The following is a 19,653-nucleotide window of genomic DNA, read 5'->3' on the forward strand; positions in this document are numbered from 1 at the left end:
TCCAGACAAACTAAACACCTTCTTTGCCCGCTTTGAGGATAATACAGTGCCACCGACGTGGCCCGCTACCAAAGACTGCGGGCTCTCCTTCTCCGTGGCGGACGTGAGTAAAACATTTAAATGTGTTAACCCTCGCAAGCTGCCGGACCAGACGGCATCCCTAGCCGTGTCCTCAGCATGCGTAGACCAGCTGGCTGGTGTGTTTACATATTAAATCAATCCCTATCCCACTCTGCTGTCTCCACATGCTTCAAGATGTGAACAGGAACAAGGGTGGCCAAGAATGCAAAGCTAACTGAAGTAAATAACTATCGCCCCGTAGCACTCACTTCTGTCATCATGAAGTGTTTGAGAGACTTGTCAAGGATCATATAACCTCCACCCCACCTGTTACTCTAGACTCACTTAAATTTGCTTAAAGCCCCAATAGGTCCACAGATGATGCAATCGCCATCACACTGCACACTGACCTATCCCATCTGGACAAGAGGAATACCTATGTAAGAATGTTGTTCATTGACTACAGCTCAGCATTCATTACCACAGTACCCTCCAAACTCATCTATAAGCTTGAGACCCAGACTCCCGACCCCGCCCTGTGCAATTGGGTCATGGACTTCCTGACGGGCCTCCCCCAGGTGGTGAAGGTAGGAAACAACATCTCCACTCCGCTGATCCTCAACACTGGGGGCCCCACAAGGGTGCGTTCTCAGCCTACTTGCAGACTTGATATCATTGGCCACTTTAATAAATAATTGGAACACTAGTCACTTTAATAACGCCACTTTAAGAATTTTTACACATCTCGCATTACTCATCTCATATGTATATACTGTATACTTCACTATCTATTGCATCTTAGCCACTCTATCACTCCTCATTCATATATTTTTTATATATTCTTATCCAATTCCTTTACTAGATTGTGTGTATTAGGTTATTGTTGAATTGTTAGATATTACCTGTTAGATACTGCTGCACTGTCAGATCTAGAAGCATAAGCATTTTTCTACACTCACAATAACATCTGCTAAACATGTTTATGTGACCAATACATTTTTATTTGATTTTACCAATATGGAGGCACGGTGGCTTAAACACAGCACCACCTATCAGTCATAAATCTTTGGTTGTCAATGAAATATGTTTGTACACGATTAATAAATGATTTTTGCAATAAATGGTTAAAATGTTTTACAAATACGTTTTTTTGTGCAGTCCTTACATTTTTTTTTTTTTTTTAATTTTTTTAAAGTGGCCAATGATATCAAGTCTGCAAGTAGGCTGAGAACGCACCCTTGTGGGGCCCCCAGTGTTGAGGATCAGCGGAGTGGAGATGTTGTTTCCTACCTTCACCACCTGGGGGAGGCCCGTCAAGAAGTCCATGAACTTATATTGTAATCTATCTTGTAGCACAAAATAAAAGGTACGTGCAAGTGCTACAAACTTCTGATTGTCAAGAGTGCCATTTGTGTTTGACATAGTGGCAAGGGAATTATGCTGCTTAATTTACACGTAGAATTTTTTTTTTACCCACTTAAACGGCCCTCCAACTGGAGTGTTACTAGTGGTGAACTAGTCTTTCATCTTGAGCACCCACATGCTGACGTCACTTATGAAGGAAATTACCTTGACAACTGCATTTTCAGCAGTTAAATGCAGCAACAAAACGTATTAAAGCAATACATTATTTTATGCTAACTTGTTTACAAGCATGATAGCTGTAATTTTACTTTATGCAGCTTCATCGTAGGGCTTAATGGTTTTTGCGACTGCACTTGAAGAAACTTTCAAAGTTCTTGAAATGTTCTGCATTGACTGACCATGTCTTAAAGTAATGGACTGTCATTTCTCTTTGCTTATTTGAGCTGTTCTTGCCATAATATGGACTTGGTATTTTACCAAATAGGGCCATCTTCTGTATACCACCACTACCTTGTCAGAACTGATTGGCTCAAACACATTAAAGGAAATTAATTCCACAAATACACTTAACAAGGCACACCTGTTAATTCAAATGCATTCCAGGTATGAACTGCTCGTTTCAAGTAATGCCACAACATCTCAATTGAGATTGTCTGGATTTTGACTAGGCCATTCCAACACTTAAAAATTTGCTTTAACCATTTTCACGTAGACTTGTGCAATTTGGATAATTGTCTTGCTGTATGACCCAGCCTGACATTCTCGTGTAGAATTCTGCCCCAGAGCAGAATTCATGGTTCCTTCTATTAAGGCAAGACATCCAGGTCCTGAGGCAGCAAAGCATCCCCAAACCATCACACTTCACCGTTAGTATTAGGTTCTTACTGTGAAATGTAGTGTTGTCTCCCCCAGACATAATGGGACCCATCTCATCCAAAAAGCATTTGGAAGCACCTGGAAGAGTCAAGATTCTTGGAAGAGTCTTCTATGGACACACATCGGTCCCATTATGCCTGGCAAAAACCTAACACAGATCTGCCACACCCCCTTGAATCAACTTTTCTTTTGTCAGAGGAAACATGCACAAATTTAAAAACGATCAAATGTATTGATAAACTTCATTTGTTTTATCACTTTACAGATTTTGCAATCTACCTTTAAACATAATTTGCTTGATGTGCATGTAGGAGAGTTGCTTAATATCAAACATTTCCTTACACATTCCCTTACGCCACCTCTCCTCAATTACCTTTGACATTTTTTGAAAGGAGCCAGGAGTTGAGTAAATCGTAGTCCATAGACATTATAGTCCAGTGTCTCATTGCGACACGGCTCAGACCACCATCCATAGAGAGCCTGTACGCGCACCTCCCTACAATTCTCAACCAACGTTGTTCCGGTAAGAGAGTATTCATTTGAATGTTTTGATATGGAGAAATTGCTTGAGCTGCACTGAGAATGAATAAGCTAACAGTCCAATATTCTAGAACACTGCTGTGCGTACACATTCTGAACCCATGTTTAACCACAGAAAAACCATTTTCACATTTGTAGATCCTGGTTTGGTGCTGAAAATAAATTGGCTGAAGTGTCAAAATTGCCCATTAGTACAGAATGGAGGCGTGTGACACATGCATTTTAATTTAACACTTCCCAGGATATGTTTTAGCAGCTTGTATAAACACAGGAATGTGTTTTAATGTTCCATGACATTCTTCGCCTCAAGTCACGAGTATATCCCAAAGATGAAGGGTTTATTCATCACCTTGCCACCCTGGAAGTCACCCTCAGTTTCATCAGCAGCCTGTGCCAATGGAGGGCCCTCCGAGTGAGTTGGTAGGGGAGAGGTTTGGTATTCACCAATGAATTGCATACCAATAAATATCTCCTCTCATGAAGTGTGCACTTCACACCCAGTAATAGATTTAACAGTGGAAACGCTCACACCGGAACCAATGCTTTTAAATCCACGGCAAGTGGACACAAATAGAGAAGTGGGCTGCAACAAACACTATCTGTAACAGTCTGAATGGATAACCAATGAATTTGCCTGGCAAGAGGCTAGAGTAGTCAATACAGACACGTGCCCAGTTCTACACTTGGACTGAAATAGGACTTCAATTGCATAGTCCACACATCCTCCCCTTCTCAAAATCCATTGGAGGAGAAGGTCAGAGGGGGAAAAATCGTTTTCATTCAATGGTTTAAGTGACGAGTGAGCAATTGATCTTTCCCGGGTCTCCTCAACTCCATTGGAGAGGACCAAGGTCCCTTCAGACTGCGTCCAATGACATAAAATGTAGACCTTAAGGACAGGGGAAGCAAAGTTTGAAAAGCTAGTCACAGTTTCAGACTCATCCCACGTGAATCGTAATTAAGGCGATGCCACTATATAAATATACAGTCCTGTTAGATGGGAGGGGACAGCTGTACTTTTCTACATGCAAGATTAAGAAGCTAGAGGTAAATGAAAAATATTTTATTTTGTAAAACTTCACACACACAAGAAACATTCGTAGAACAATACCTCTTTAAAACATTTTTGAATTCACCATTTTCTAATGATCCTGACAAGAACTCTGCCCCAAAAGGATTGGACTGTCAATGAGCATCATCGTCCACGTTGGTGGTTTGTGGCAGTGTGGGTTCTAACAATCATGGCGTGGTTGGCAGGTTTGAATGCAGAACGGAAGAAGTCAGGGCTGAAGACAGGGAAGAGTCTTTCATTGGTTGGCACGTGGTTGTACGTGTAGAGGTGATGACCGAGATGGATGTCGTAGAATGACACGAGTCGCTTCCGCCCGTCGAAGTACACACCCACATGTGCCTGTAATGTGTAATGAAGCTCATGAATAAAAAGTTAAAGTAGATGGGAAAAATTGCCCCTCGGATATTTATTACATTTGACTTGATATTAAAGCCGTAGATATAAGCAAAACAACCACTTCAATAATGTCAAATATCTAAACTTATGACAAAGGCTAGCTCCAAAGACATGCATGAAGCAAACTAAAATTAGCCATTTCGCCAGGTCAAATATCCCAGTGAGATCTCACCCTCTATTGGCAACGAGATGTTTAAAGAAAAGTTGTATTTATTTAATATTAAAACACCCATCATAGAAAATGTACTAGACTAGAAAGCCCTTTGGGCCAAGTGTACCATGTATCCATCTTCTACATACCTTCCTCATTTGTGTTACGATGGCCATAGGGTTGGTGGCAGGGTTGGGGATAGGGTTGGGCCAAAGCCTCCCCTCACGATGTACCAGGACCCAGAACCCCTTCTCAGGGGTGAGACTCACCCCTTGAGAAGTCATGGAGGACTCAGTTGCCACACCTATAAACCACACATCAGATCCATCTCCAACCCAGTCCTCCACCTCAACCTCCCAGTACGCTCGATGGCTGCTGAACCCCTGGGTGGCGAGGACGCAAGGCACCTGGGTGAAGCGCTGGGCCGACAGGGGGAACTTCCTAGCCATCTTGCTCCGGTCCACCCGAATCTCACAACCATGGGACCCCCTTCTGAACAGCAGCGATGGGTGGGCTGTGCTGGGGTCAGGAGTCACCTCAACTGAGAGGAGGAGAAGGGATAGGTAGAGGAAAACTACAATCCATTGTTGAATTCATTTTCCAAAGTTGAGGATATCGGGTTATTAACACACCAAGCACTAAATATAACACAACATGGAGGCAGATTCAGGACTACACATTAGCTCACCTGTGAACTCTTTAACCAAGATAATCTCTGAAGGATAAACAGAAGGTAACAACAATTTATTAGAAAACATACAATTACAAACATTTAATTTTGTACATCTGGGCCCATACTTATGTTGTCAGACTAGGAATGCTGATCTAGAACCAGAGGGGTATCCTAATCAGGTTTGAGGAGTTGTGAGGTGGGTTAGGTCAGCTCTGAGTGCAACTCGGGATAACCAGTCAGGTAAATGTTTAAGGCAACAAACCCTTCAGAACCAACCTGCTCCCGGGCATGCCAACTACTCTGAATTAAGTGTCAGAGTTGAGGACCAGTGAAGGAAGTCTGACTTCCCCCCCCCCCCTTATCGCAAAGATATCATAGTCTCCTTCAATTGAGGAAGAGTCAATAATTTATCAAATCTTCATTAAAATACTTCACATTTAGAAATGACCGAATGCATTTTAAACTTCTGTACGACTCAATATAATTACATCAATAGGTGTGGGAAAAGAGGTCCTCATGCCTTCAGAATAGCCTCAATTCTTTGTGGCATGAAATCTACAAAGTCAAAACCATCCCATAGGGATGCTGACTCCAATGCTTCCCACAGTTCTCAAGTTGGCTGGATGTCCTTTGGGTGGTGGACTATTATTGATACACATTCCGGTGCGTGTAGCACCTACCATACCCTGTTCGAAGGCACTTAAATATTTTGTCTTGTCCATTCATTCTGAACAGCACACGTACAAGCCATGTCTCAATTCTCATCTGCGCTGACTGAAGTGATTGTAACAAGTGACATCAATAAGAGATCATTCTTTTCACCTGGTCAGTATGAAGGAATGAGCAGGTGTTCTTAATGTTTAGTATTCTGTGTATAATCTGACTTTGGCTGTGTTCACACAGACCTGAGCCAGCATTGCCGTTTGTAGTCAAGTAGCCCATCTTAGGTAGTTTGGCAATGTTTTGCATGAAATCCTCCACAAGGTTCCCCAGTAGATCTGTGGGGATGTTGACGCTGCATGGTCCTCTGATGCCATCTGGAGGAGCAGGAGGGAGAGAGGGAAGATTCTAAAAGGAGAAAGAGCGAGAATGAATTAATGGAGTTAAACAAATGCATCATACACGCATGTTGATCCACCTACAATGATGACTGAGTTGGATCCAAGACATGTGGGGACTCTACAACGTATTAGATTGGTGTAAGCATTGGCTGGAAGAAGTTTCCACCATAGTTGCATCCATGACTGGGACTGTAAGACAGGCGTATACATCTGGAGAAGAGCACAATCGTGTTCGAGAAAATCTAAACCACAATTCCTCACAGGGTAAATTGACTGAGCTACACAAAACATTTAGCTATTTATGATATAAAGGGATTTGCAGATCAGTCAAACTCTCAATTTAGCTGCAAAGTCAAACACGCCCAATAACTCACATTAAGAAGCTCAAAGGAGTCTGAGGAGCCAATCACCCGCTCCAGTGCAAAAACTCTGCTCATCAGAGCTGTGATGTCTTCTTCAAGCGCACGGTTCCAATGGGAAGCTGTCCTCACCAGCTCGTCCACTCTCCTCGAGGCCTCAGTGTTGTAGCGATCGTAAATCAGCCTCACCTTGCTGACCAGGGCTAGGCGGAACTCATTCACAAACTCGATTTGCCTCGCTGCTTTATTCTGCAAGTAAACGAAACAGAAGTGTGAGGATTCATGGGATTTGATACTTTCTGGAAGTTAGATAGAAATGCAATAAATAGCACAGACGCAACTTCTTGATAAATCTGACAGACATTTTGTTCTACATGATAAATTTCTGAACGTTCTGCAGCATTCCACCCCACCGCTGAAGAGGTCAAAGAGTGGTCTTCAAGGCATGGTAAATCAGAAGCACAATTTGTAACCCCCATGGGAAGTTGGAATGAATTACTTTATAATTCTAAGGTGAAAGACTGCAAAATTACAACAGTGTAACATAGCCAATTCAAATGAAAAGTCACCTCACAGAGTAGGACTGAAGAGTTTAATTTCTCTGCCTCATTCCGAGTGGCCTTCAGCTTCTCCTTGACCACTGTCTGGTCTTTAGCCAGCTGAGCCTGAAGTTAAGACCATAGGTGTTAGCATTACTGCTGGAACAAAAACCTGCACAGGGTGCTCAATAATTATTTTTAATGCACCAAATGAAAGAAAACCCAGTGAAAAGAACCAAAACCCAGGGTGGGGACAACTACCCAAACTAGTCCAATAGGAAGCAATGTTCTGTTCCAAATGTGTTATGGTGTGTCATACAGAATAGAGCTCAAGACCAGGGTTAAAGCAAAACACAACGCAGTGGGAAACAAAAACAGACATTTATTGGACAAGTTCAGCTAGTCCCTCTCGGTTTCAGTCAGTTTGCTTCCATTTGGTGCCTAATGAATACAACCCTGGATTGATGAACAATTGCTCCAAAACTCCTTACCTTCTGAGCCAAGAACTCTACCTGCATCGACACAACCTGGTGGGCCGGCGCCTGGTGAGCGTCACACGCCACACACAGCATGGTCTTGTCAGTGCGGCAGTAAAGCTCCAGGAGCCTGTTGTGGGTCGGACACATCCTTTCCTCCAGGTTAGCCAGGGGCCTGACTAGCTGGTGCCTGGAAAACCGGGCATTGTGGACCCTTGCATGCTCCAGGCAGTACGATGACAAACACACCAGGCAGGTCTTGACGGCCTTGGGCACCCTGTCTCCTATGCATACGTCACAGGAGACCTCTCCAGGAGCCACAGTCGGCTGGTCGACGGCCTCGTCCCCTCCTCCACTTGCCCCCTTGAAGATTTCCACAAGGTCTCTCAAGACTATGTTGACCTGGATGTTGGGGGTTGGTGTGAAGCTAGTCTTGCACAGAGCACAGATTGCAGGGTCTCCTCTAGTGTTCCAATAGGCCTCGAGACAAGGCTTGCAAAATGTGTGTCCACACGGGATTGTGGCTGGGTTGGTGAAAACACCAAGACAGATGGAGCACAGGAACTGGTCCTCTGACATGGACGATGCCATCTCTTCAAGCTGGGGACGAAGCGTTAGAAAACATTGCAATCCCTTTGAGTTTCAAATTAATTAGTCTGTCTTTTCATAGTGGCACAGACACGCCGTTGTACAAAGTGACTAGCCTGTAAAAAAAAGCATTTTGAAATATTAACATTATGGCCAAAACGGCCACATGTCACATTACTGAAATCTATACATTTGAGAACACCAAAATCGTTTAATGTTTGAGCACAGAGTAAAAATAGATCCCTCTAATAATGTGGGTTGTGTACAAGCTTAGAAATGGCAATATGACAATGTGGAAAAACAAAAATAAATAGTCTACATTGGACACAAAGACTTGGCGAGTCCTAAAATCAGGCCTAAGTCACTCAGCTGAGCATATAACAAAAGCTTCAACACATGAATGGAAGTCTGCATGTGTAGCGTGCTGGAACATACACTCCAAAACCAGGCTAAAACCAGGCTAAACCATCAGATATGCAGAGGTTTTAGACTATAGGCCATACAAAGACAAGTCAAAACATTACAAAATGCTAACAGAAACCATTACCAGCGCTCAACTTGGGCAGGAGCTCACCGGAAAAGTAATAGCACCACAAATGTTCTACTGCTCGTTCCTCTTATAGAAGATTATTTTTAAAGTATTGTGGATCTCCTGGACCTAAATGTAAACAGTTCCAGCACCCAAAATTAGTACAGGCATCTCTTTCAGTCCAACTCAAGCACTGATCATTAAATTGAAGACATGAATAATATAACATTTAATCCATTTTACCAGAGTCACTGACACAATAGAGCTGATGTGCACATGCACACACCCTCAAAACAGGAGAAAGCGAACACAAACAGGTTGGCAAGAATGTTATCTGGAGTTTATACATCAGCAAGGCATTGGCCATCTAGCAGCTTTTAAGCCACCGGTCGGCCATATTGGTACTCTAGTAGGAGCAGTACTTCAATTAAATGTTACGGACCAAATCATTTTTTTACAAGTATTTTGTGTGTTGTAGTAGGGACAGTAACAGCCGTCTCAAAATGTAAAAAAAAAAAAAGGTACATGTGTTAATTTGTTTAGCTCACATAATGGAAAGTTCTCTTCAAGGCATCTAATAGAATAAACATGACAATTCATTTAGTTTAAATATTTTACAGTGGTGAGTGAATACCAACATGTAGGTGTGGTGGCTTAAACACAGCACCCCCTGTTAGTCATCTAGTGTATATACACTATCGCTCAAAGGTTTATGGTTACTTAGAAATATACTTGTTTTGAAAGGAAAGCATATTTTTGGTACATTAAAAAAATAAATTGATCAGAAATACCATGTAGACACTGTTATTGTTGTAAATGACTTGTAGCTGGAAACGCTGATTTCTCGCATTGAATAACCTTCATTTCTCAGAACAAGAATAGACTGACAAGTTTCAGAATTAAGTTTTGTTTCTGGCCATTTTGAGCCTGTAAACAAACCCACAAATGCTGATGCTCCAGATACCCAAGTCTAAAGAAGGACAGTTTTATTGCTTCTTTAATGAGTACAAGTTTTCAGCTGTGCTAACAGTTGCAAAAGGGTTTTCTACAGATCAATTAGCCTTTTAAAATTATGAACTTGGATTAGCTAACAACGTGCCCTTGGAACACAGGAGTGATGGTTGCTGATAATGGGCCTCTAGATTTCCATAATGTTTTATTTAAAGCCATTTCCAGCTACAATAATCGTTTACAACTTTAGCAATGTCTACACTATTTCTGATCAATTTGATGTGATTTTATTGGACAAAAACATGCTTTCTTTAAAAAAACATTTGTATTATTCTGCTACATTCCTTTCACATTCCCACAAACTTCAAAGTGTTTCCTTTCAAATGGTACCAATAATATGCATATCATTGCTACAGGCAGTTAGATGTGTGCATGTCATTTTAGGTGAAAATTCTAGAGCTAATTCTTAAGAGGTTAAAAACAATAACATTTCTAAGTGACCCCTAACTTTTGAATGGTAGTGTATATAAAATCAATGGTTGGCAATGAAATATAACTTTAAACAATTGTTGCAATAAATGGTTAAACTGTTCCACAAATAAGTGTAAACTACCTTGTAGCACAAACTGTAGGCTATGCATGCAAGTGCTACAACACAGATTGACAAGAGTGAATCATACTGCTCTCATAACCAAGTGTGAATTTACCACACACTTGAACAGCCCTCCAATTGATTATTACCAGTAGGAAACTTGTCTTTCATCCTGATCTCCCACATGCGTTCACCAAAAAATGAAATTACCTTGATTACTGCATTTTCAGTAGTTAAATGCAGCAACAAAATCATGAAACCAATATATTTTTAAGACTATCTTGTTCACAAGCATGATAGCTGTACTTCATGTTTTACGCAACTTCTTGGCCATCAGCCAATCGGTGTTTCTCAACGAGCACGAAGCATGTAAATGCATTAAACTGGTATGTGAGACATCACAAATGGTAAATTCCCACCTCGCACTAAGTTCCAAACACAACATTTGACTGAAAGGCCTTATGAATTCCACATGGGGATGGTACAGCATGGTTCACATTTGACAAACTTTTCTGTTAGTCTTGTCAAAAGTATTCCTTTGAAACTCACCTTTCTGTGTATGCAGCGCAACAATCAAACGGAAACAATTCTGTTCTTCTAGGGGAGAAGGGATCTAATGAGTTTCCTTAATTGGTTTCAGGTGGCATTTTGTACTGGTAAGCTCCTCCCTCTTTCATGAAGCAACAAATCAGTGGAAGTGCCATTATGATTCCCATACCCACATCTGTGCTCAACAACCATTGGTTTAGCCCTGCAGTACACAGATTGAAACATTGTAATGCTTTTGGTACTTTCAAGACAACTGGGAACTCGGTTAAAAACTAGGTCAAAATCATGACTTATGTGATCTTCAGGTCAGAAAGTCAGAAAGTCAGAGCTTTAGAAAGAGGCCAGGGTTCCCAACTTGTAATTCCAAGTTGGATGACCATTCAAAACTATTTTTCCCAGTTGGAGATTTTTCCCCGTTTATTTCAGAGTTGTCTTGAATGCACTGAAGTCCGAAGTTGGAGATTTCCAAGTTCCCAATTCCCAGTTGTTTAGATTGCGTTATTAGTCCCTGTTCAGAGATAAAGCTACACTGGAGAGGCATACAACCACAGGTAAGGACTTTGAATCATTATTACAAATTGACTGAATTGTTTTTCTAACTACCCAGAGTCCGATGAACATGTTCTATGCAAACATCAAAGCAGTGACCCGCTCCTACAGGTTCATGCTCTACAACATCCGCAGAGTACAACCATACCTCATAGAGGAAGCGGCACAAGTCGTAATCCAGACACTTGTCATCTCCCATCTGGACTACTGCAACTCGCTATTGGCTGGGCTCCCAGCTTGTGCCATCAAACCCCTGCAACTTATCCAGAACACTGCAGCCCGCTTGATTTTCAACCTTCCCAAGTTCTCTCATGTCACTCCGCTCCTCAGCACACTCCACTGGTTTCCAGTCTAAGTTTGCCTCCACTACAAGACCATGGTGCTTACCTACGGTGCAGCAAGAGGAACTGCCCCTCTCTACCTTCAGGCCATGCTCAAACCCTATACCCCAACCGGGGCACTCCGTTCTGCCACCTCAGGTCTCTTGGCCGGGCAGCTCTCGCTTAGCCCAGTCCAAGCTCTTCTTTGTCTTGGCACCGCAATGGTGGTCCTGAAGCTAGGACAACAGAGTCCCTGCCCATCTTTCATAATCATCTGAAACCCTCTCTCTTCAACAGTATCTTAAATGAAACTCCTCACCTCGATGCTATTGAGAAAAAATGTACTTTCTATGCCTGTGATATGTAGTTGTCCCTTCTAGGTATATATATAAAATAAATGCACTAACTATGTTGCTCTGGATAAGAGCGTCTGCCAAATGACTAAAATGTAAATTAACAAAAACCTACTCATCAGAATTGTTCAAATGAAATAAGATCAATGTGTCATAAAAAATTATTCAAAGTCATAATGACAGCTAGATATTTACATTTCAGTTAGGTCTGAAGATGACTGGCTTAGCTGTACAATGCTACAAATAATACATACTGTACTGATAGGTTCTAAATTAGCCTACTAAAACTCACAGACAATTAGCAAAACTTAAACCAAGTTTATTCTCCCATTGAGCCAATACAGCTGCATCAGACAAACATGGTGCCACCACTGGTGATATACAGTGGGGAGAACAAGTATTTGAGACACTGCCGATTTTGCAGGTTTTCCTACTTACAAAGCATGTAGAAGTCTGTAATTTTGATCATAGGTACACTTCAACTGTGAGAGACGGAATCTAAAACAAAAATCCAGAAAATCACATTGTATGATTTTTAAGTAATTAATTAGCATTTTATTGCATGACATAAGTATTTGATCACCTACCAACCAGTAAGAATTGCGGCTCTCACAGAACTGTTTTTCTTTAAGAAGCCCTCCTGTTCTCCACTCATTACCTGTATTAACTGCACCTGTTTGAACTCGTTACCTGTATAAAATACACCTGTCCACACACTCAATCAAACAGACTCCAACCTCTCCACAATTGAAATTAAATTTCTGAATACAAATTCAGTTTCTGTTTGCACTAATATCACTCTATAAGCAGGTCCTTGGCTCATCGTTTCCCCAGATAGGAAAGAAGTCCGTAAATCACCAAAGAAACAGAAAGTTGACAAAAACCCAGAAAGATTCACTCAAGATGTCTGTGTCCTGGCTAACGACGATCATCTCAACGTCAACAAAACAAAGGAGATGATCGTGGACTTCAGGAAACAGCAGAGGGAGCACCCCCCTATCCACATCGACGAGACAGTAGTGGAGAAGGTGGAAAGTTTTAAGTTCCTCGGCGTACACATCACGGACAAACTGAAATGGTCCACCCACACAGACAGCGTGGTGAAGAAGGCGCAACAGCGCTTCTTCAACCTCAGAAGGCTGACGAAATTTGGCTTGTCACCAAAAACACTCACAAACTTTTACAGATGCACAATCGAGAGCATCCTGTCGGGCTGTATCACCGCCTGATACGGCAACTGCTCCGCTCACAACCGTAAGGCTCTCCAGAGGGTGGTGAGTTCTGCACAACGCATCACCGGGGGCAAACTACCTGCTCTCCAGGACACCTACACCACCCGAAGTCACAGGAAGGCCAAAAATATCATCAAGGACAACAACCACCCGAGCCACTGCCTGTTCACCCCGCTATCATCCAGAAGGCGAGGTCAGTACAGGTGCATCAAATCTGTGACCGAGAGACTGAAAAACAGCTTCTATCTCAAGGCCATCAGACTGTTAAATAGTCATCACTAATATTGAGTGGCTGCTGCCAACATACTGACTCAATCTCTAGCCACTTTAATAATACAAAATTGGATGTAATAAATGTATCACTAGTCACTTTAACCCTCCCGTCGTCCTCGTATGGTGTCTAGAGCCCGCGTCCTCTGGGTCACCCTGTCCCGTCCTGGCTAAAGGCCCAATGTGCGCAAGTGTGACAGTATGCGTGTGAACAGCCTTTGCAGATGTATTTCTTTCACCTGCAGCACACTGTATGTGCCTTGGAGTCCTTCTTGGGTGGGCAGAGCTGACACCTCTTCCTCTTACTTGCCCCGGTGGCCGGGGCAGCGAGCAGGGCAGCGGCCGGGCCAGCGGCGGGCTCCTCACGCTGTTGATCACGAGCCACCGTAGCACTCTGTAGGACTTTGACAAGTGCTGACGCCGCTTCGGTGCGGGGGAGATGCTGCCTTCTTTTGATCAACGGCTTCACAAGTGCCTTTCCCAGCTGCTCGAGGAACACCCTGCGCTTGTTCCGCTTCCGAGGCATCCAGTCAGGCTTGATCTCTCTCCATATGACAAAGGCGTTGTAGGAGGACACATCGAGAATGTTGTGGAAGACGACCAGGGGCCAGCGGGCAGTCATCCGTCTGCAGCTGTACGTGCCGACCACCTTGTCTAGGTTGTCCATGCCGCCCTTGTTGCAGTTGTAGTCTAGGATGACGGCAGGCTTCCAGTTGCGGCGATCGCTAATGTCGGCCTATGTGTGCAGCGTGCTCAGAAGTAGCACGTTCTTGTTTTTCTTTGCCAGGTAGGACACTAGAGTGGCGGTGGGCGTGAAGGCAAAGGACTGGAGGACACGACCTGTCTGCCCTTGGACTCGAGCAGTGCGGGTGGGAGCTCGGCCTTGTTCTTTCTCACCGTGCCCACCATGGTGAGGTTCCTCTCGAGGAGCCGCTGTCCCAGTTCGTAGGAGGTGAAGAAGTTGTCACAGGTGACATTGCGACCGCTCAGTCCCGTTGTCAGATCGAGGACAACTCGCATCCCCTGGTTCTTCTCGTGGCCTCCGCTGGCCGCCTTGCCGGTGTACACTTGCATCTTCCAAGCGTAGCTGGACTTGGCGTCGCAGGCCACCTACGACTTGATGCCGTATTTTGCCAGCTTGCTGGGAATGTACTGACGGAAAGGACAGCGGCCTTTTGGAAAGGGGAGAAGAGATTAGCCTCGTTACTGTCTCATTGGGGCCAACAGCCTTTTGTGTTACACACGCTGCTACTGCTTCTAGTGCTGCCACAGCTGCTGCTACAGCCGCTACAGCTACTACCTCTCTATAGACATATACATACCTACACACATAGGTACATACACACACGCACGCATGCACGCACGCACACACGCACGCACAGTACCTCTGAATGGGACCAGTTGCTCGTCCACCGTCACGTCAGGCCGCGGGTTGTAGAGGGCCGGTAGCCGCGCCTCCCACAGGTCCCAGACCTCTCTTATGGCTGCGAGTTTGTCCGTGGCGAGTCTGGCGAGTCTCGACTGGCGGTCGTCGAATCGCAGCAGCCTCGAGAACTTGTGAAAGACCTTGAGCGGCATGGTGGCGCAAAACACGGTCCGGCCACTTGTCGCGTCCCACAGGCTGGCTGCGGCCTTGCCTCGGGACCTGTAGACGCCCGCTAGGATCAGCAGCCCTACATAGGCGCAAAGGTCCGTGGCGTCCATGGCTCACCAGCTGTTGCCGTATTTTCTCGCCCTCGCAGGTTTGTCATGTCCAGAATTATCCTTTCTATCGCCGTAGTGACAAACAGGTGGAAGGTGGACGCGATGTCGCGGGCCTGGGTCGCGGCATAGGCCGTGGGGCCAGGAGTCTCGCCCGGCCCGGCATGGCAGATCGCACGGGCCCTGCGGCGGTGGCCATAGGCCACGGGGGACCATTCGATTTTGTTGTTTTTCGACAGCAACGTCTCCTTTTGGTCCAGAGCCATGGAGATCTCTTCCTCGCGTTGATCCTCGTGCTCGTCCTCGCGTTGGTCCTCGTGTTGGTCCTCGTGCTCATCCTCGGGGGCTTCTTCGGGCTCTTCCTCAGAAGAGGGACAAGAAGCCTCGTCGACCTCGCGGCGCTCGGGTTGTATTCCTCCCCGTCTTCGTCTTCCGAAACCTCTTCCTCCTCCTCCTCGGAATCTGAGTAATCTTCTTGGTCCACGCTGGACAAGATCTGTTCTAGAACCTGCACGGCCGTGAAACGCACGGCCATGGCCACTCAGGTCCACTGATCGGGTCCACTGAGCGGCGGAGAAGAGCGCAATAGGCACGGGTGGGGCGCCGGTCACTTTGTGTGTGTGTGTGTGTGCCGCTGACAATGTTAGTATCCTCTATACGGCCGGACGGCCGGCTTACGTGGGAGACCAAGACCTGAAAATGCACGAGGCTCGCTTGCGCGCGTGTGTAGCCGTGTGCAGTTGACCCACCCGAACCACAATAACACTTGGCTGCTCTCTAGCACACAGCGGGGCATGTCTGGACCTGTGTAGTGGCTGGCTGGGTCGCTCTGACCCACGAGCACAGAGCACAGTGGGGAAGCTCAGAGCCCAACAGAGCGGGGAGCACTCCACACACAGGGCCTGGGTTGCTCAGACCCACGAGCACAGAGCGGGGAGCCCTCCACACACAGGACCTGGGTCGCCCTGACCCGAGGACAACGGGAGGGTTAAACTATGCCACTTTATATAATGTTTACATACCCTACACTACTCATCTCATATGTATATACTGTACTCTATACCATCTACTGCATCTTGCCTATGCCGTTCGGCCATCGCTCATCCATATATATTCGTATGTACATATTCTTATTCATTCCTTTACACTTGTTTGTATAAGGTAGTTGTTGTGAAATTGTTAGATTACTTGTTAGATATTACTGCATGGTCGGACCTAGAAGCACAAGCATTTCGCTACACTAGCATTAACATCTGCTAACCATGTGTATGTGACAAGTACAATTTGATTTGATTTGGTTCAGCTCTGGAAAACACTACTGGGAAGTGTCGTGGCAGAATCAGATTTAGCTAAGTAACATAGATAGATAAGATGTTATTTTCATCATATGCTTGTGAAATACTTGTCATTAGAATCTTCTGAGCTAGGGATTGGTAACTTGGGGCCAGAGAGGGGAGAGGTCAAGCTTGTCTTCATATGTCAATGTATCTGTTAAACCATGTGGTGCTAAGTAGAATATTAGAAGGGGAGGAGGACAGAGTGGAACGTTGTTTTCTTATGGGAACGTTGTTTGTAACTATTCCTAAACCATGTGACGGGGTGGAGTTATTAATTGGGGAACCAGTTAATTATCTCATACAATGTCTGTACGCCAGTCACTCCCTACTTTTTTCATAGGGGGAAGGAGTTTGGCCGTGTTTGGAACCATTGTATGTCCCCTCAGAGGTTGCCCTTATCTTGACCTAGTATTTGACCTAAGACTGTCTGATTTTGAGTTTGTCCCGGTTTGGGAGTATCTAGAAATGACAATTGATATATGCAATTGGATGAGGTAATGTTTTGGTAGACAGTGAAGTATCAAGCATGAGATTTAAACCTTGTCTTGGGAGATCAAACTGAACGATGATTTATAGCTGATGCTGTCTAGCGATAGGATACTCTTTCGGGTATAGGATTCTTTGTAAGTTGAGAGGGGTGTATCTTGGCTATAAATGAAACTAAGAATTGTTTTGTAAGGACTCTCAGAGAATTCATTTATAGACACTGAATTGATCTGAGAGTCATTAAAGGGCTTTGGTGAAGCTTGTATATATATTAAAAATGGAATATATAATTTAACTCTGACTTGTGTGTGGTTGGCTCTCTCTCTCTCTTTATTGAGTAATACAGGAAATTTCCACGACAGAGGTGAGATAATAAAACATTACATTTTACTTAGTTGTTGTGGTTTTGCATCACAAGCTCCATGTCACACAATATAGAAAAGTGAAAAAAGACAAGCAGTATCACATAACATACAACACATGATCGGCTATGAAAAGCCAACTGACATTTACTCCTGAGGTGCTGACCTGTTGCACTACTCGACAACCACTGTGATTATTATTATTTGACCCTGCTGGTCATCTATGAATGTTGCAACATCTTGGCCATGTTCTATTATAATCTCCACCCGGCACAGCCAGAAGAGGAATGGCCACCCCTCAGAGCCTGGTTCCTCTTTAGGTTTCTTCCTAGGTTCCTACCTTTCCAGGGAGTTTTTCCGAGCCACCGTGCTTCTACATCTGCATTGCTTGCTGTTTGGGGTTTTAGGCTGGGTTTCTGTATACTGTAGCACTTTGTGACATTGGCTGACCTAAAAAGGGCTCCTCCAATCCTCCAACTCGGGACTTCTGGAAAACTGGATGATTTTGGAGTTACCGGAATTTGGCAACCATTTTATTAACATAGACATATTATATATTTCAGATGGGCGTGCAGGGCAAATCTAACTGGTTCTTAGGAGTTGCACAGCGGTCTGTGAACAGAAAGGAGTTCATCGCGGCGAACCCCACCCAAGGTCTGTGGTCTCTGTGTCTCATCGAAGGCAAAGATATTCAGGGCTGCACCAACACAGCCTTTTCTCTCACTCTTGTTGACCTCTTACCCACGAAAGTTTGGGTTTTTGTGGATTACGAAGGCGGGCAGGTATCGTTTTACAACGTCGAGGCCAAGTCTCACATGTACTCGTTTGTTGGATGTACCTTCAGAGAGAATGCTTTTCCTTTCTTTGCCCCTTGTCGAAGTGACGATGATAAGAAATAGATCCTAGCTCTTGTTTTATCTCCAGTTCAGCTCACAGAATGACACACATAATTTTTTGGGAGTTCAAAGCTTTCTTAATAACCTTTTGACTTTGTCATTATATTGAAAAACTGAAGAAACTATGAATTTACATCATTAAACAACTGTATAGAAAATAGCATAAGAAAACACAAATTTAAAGACAGAAATGATGATATATATATAATACATAACACTTGCAACATATTACATGATATTTATTTTCCAACCTGGGAGTTTTGGTAAAGATACTTGCATTTTGCAACCCTAATTCAGAGTTAAGTAAAATAATCGCATAATGTTACTACTGTGTACGAAACCCATGTAAAGTGATGAACTAAAAACAGTTAAAGTCGGAAGTTTACACACACTTAGATTGGAGTGATTAAAACTAGTTTTTCAACCACTCCACAAATTTCTTGTTAACAAACTATAGTTTTGGAAAGTCAGTTAGGACACCTGCTTTGTGCATGACACAAGTAATTTTTCCAACAATTGTTTACAGACAGATTGTTTCACTTATAATTCACTGTATCACAATTTCAGTGGGTCAGAAGTTTACATACACTAAGTTGACTATGCCTTTAAACAGCTTGGAAATTTCCAGAAAATGATGTCATGGCTTTAGAAGCTTCTGATAGGCTAATTGACATAATTTTGTGTCATTTGGAGGTGTACCTGTGGATGTATTTCAAGGCTTACCTTCAAACTCAGTGCCTCTTTGCTTGACATCATGGGAAAATCAGCCAAAGAAAACAAATTGTAGATCGCCACAAGTCTGGTTCATCCCTGGGAGCAGTTTCCAAACTCCTGAAGGTACCACGTTCATCTGTACAAACAATAGTACGCAAGTATAAACAAATGGGACCACGCAGCCGTCATACCACTCTGGATTTTTTATCTGAGCACATATTCCAGCACTGCATGATCTAGGCTTTATGCCTGTTTAAACTATACACAATCCAGCACAGTAGGTGGCAGTATGCACCAATAAGTTCATAGAAGTAGAAAATTGACTACTTTAAAATGGAGATAGCCCTCAATGGCACTGTCCATATTGTCACAGAAAGGACAATGGAAAATATAGGGGGTGTGTCCTCTTGTCCAATTCTAGGATGACATAACTTTTGAAAGAGGAGTATTTAATGCTTTTTTCAGGATGTAAAGTGAAAGCAAATAGGAGAGACAACACATTCAAAGGTAAGAACGTTCCTTGAAAGAGAATTTCATACAATCAACAGGTAACTTAATACTGAAACAACATACCCTTTTATAAGTCTGGCATGGTATTTTAATACTCCTAAAGAACATGGGTACATTTCCATTTTTGTATTTTTTATTTTAATCTT

At 43.6% G+C, this 19,653-nt stretch overlaps 1 protein-coding gene and 1 pseudogene across 2 annotated transcripts; both read right to left on the reverse strand.

The window, feature by feature from the left end:
• Positions 1 to 3,889: 3,889 nt before the first annotated feature.
• Positions 3,890 to 10,861, reverse strand: LOC139561794 (E3 ubiquitin-protein ligase TRIM39-like). 2 transcript variants are annotated; one of them, XM_071379077.1, is made up of 8 exons: positions 10,778 to 10,861; positions 7,584 to 8,168; positions 7,123 to 7,218; positions 6,569 to 6,802; positions 6,039 to 6,201; positions 5,149 to 5,175; positions 4,610 to 5,001; positions 3,890 to 4,252 (listed from the first exon to the last, which is right to left on the reverse strand). In XM_071379077.1, exons 2-8 carry the CDS (start codon positions 8,157 to 8,159, stop codon positions 4,037 to 4,039), a joined length of 1,704 nt encoding a protein of 567 aa, XP_071235178.1. In that variant the 5' UTR covers positions 8,160 to 8,168; positions 10,778 to 10,861; the 3' UTR covers positions 3,890 to 4,036. The 2 variants fall into 2 exon arrangements, with proteins under 2 accessions (XP_071235178.1, XP_071235179.1); XM_071379078.1 differs by having other exon boundaries at positions 7,584 to 8,272; positions 10,778 to 10,850.
• A 2,791-nt stretch (positions 10,862 to 13,652) lies between these two features.
• On the reverse strand, positions 13,653 to 15,998 carry LOC139561587 (piggyBac transposable element-derived protein 4-like; annotated as a pseudogene).
• Between the last annotated feature and the right edge of the window lie 3,655 nt (positions 15,999 to 19,653).

This window comes from Salvelinus alpinus, chromosome 31 (genome assembly GCF_045679555.1).
Source record: "Salvelinus alpinus chromosome 31, SLU_Salpinus.1, whole genome shotgun sequence".
NCBI classification, from domain to species: domain Eukaryota; kingdom Metazoa; phylum Chordata; class Actinopteri; order Salmoniformes; family Salmonidae; genus Salvelinus; species Salvelinus alpinus.

Excerpts from the sequence above, each read along its gene's own strand:
- LOC139561794 (XM_071379077.1), bottom strand. The coding sequence starts at position 8,159 with ATGGCATCGTCCATGTCAGAGGACCAGTTCCTGTGCTCCATCTGTCTT. Across the intron at positions 7,219-7,583 it reads TAGAGTTCTTGGCTCAGAAG|GCTCAGCTGGCTAAAGACCA; the intron begins GTAAGGAGTTTT and ends TCTTAACTTCAG. Across the intron at positions 6,202-6,568 it reads ACTCCTTTGAGCTTCTTAAT|AATCTTCCCTCTCTCCCTCC; the intron begins GTGAGTTATTGG and ends TTCTCCTTTTAG.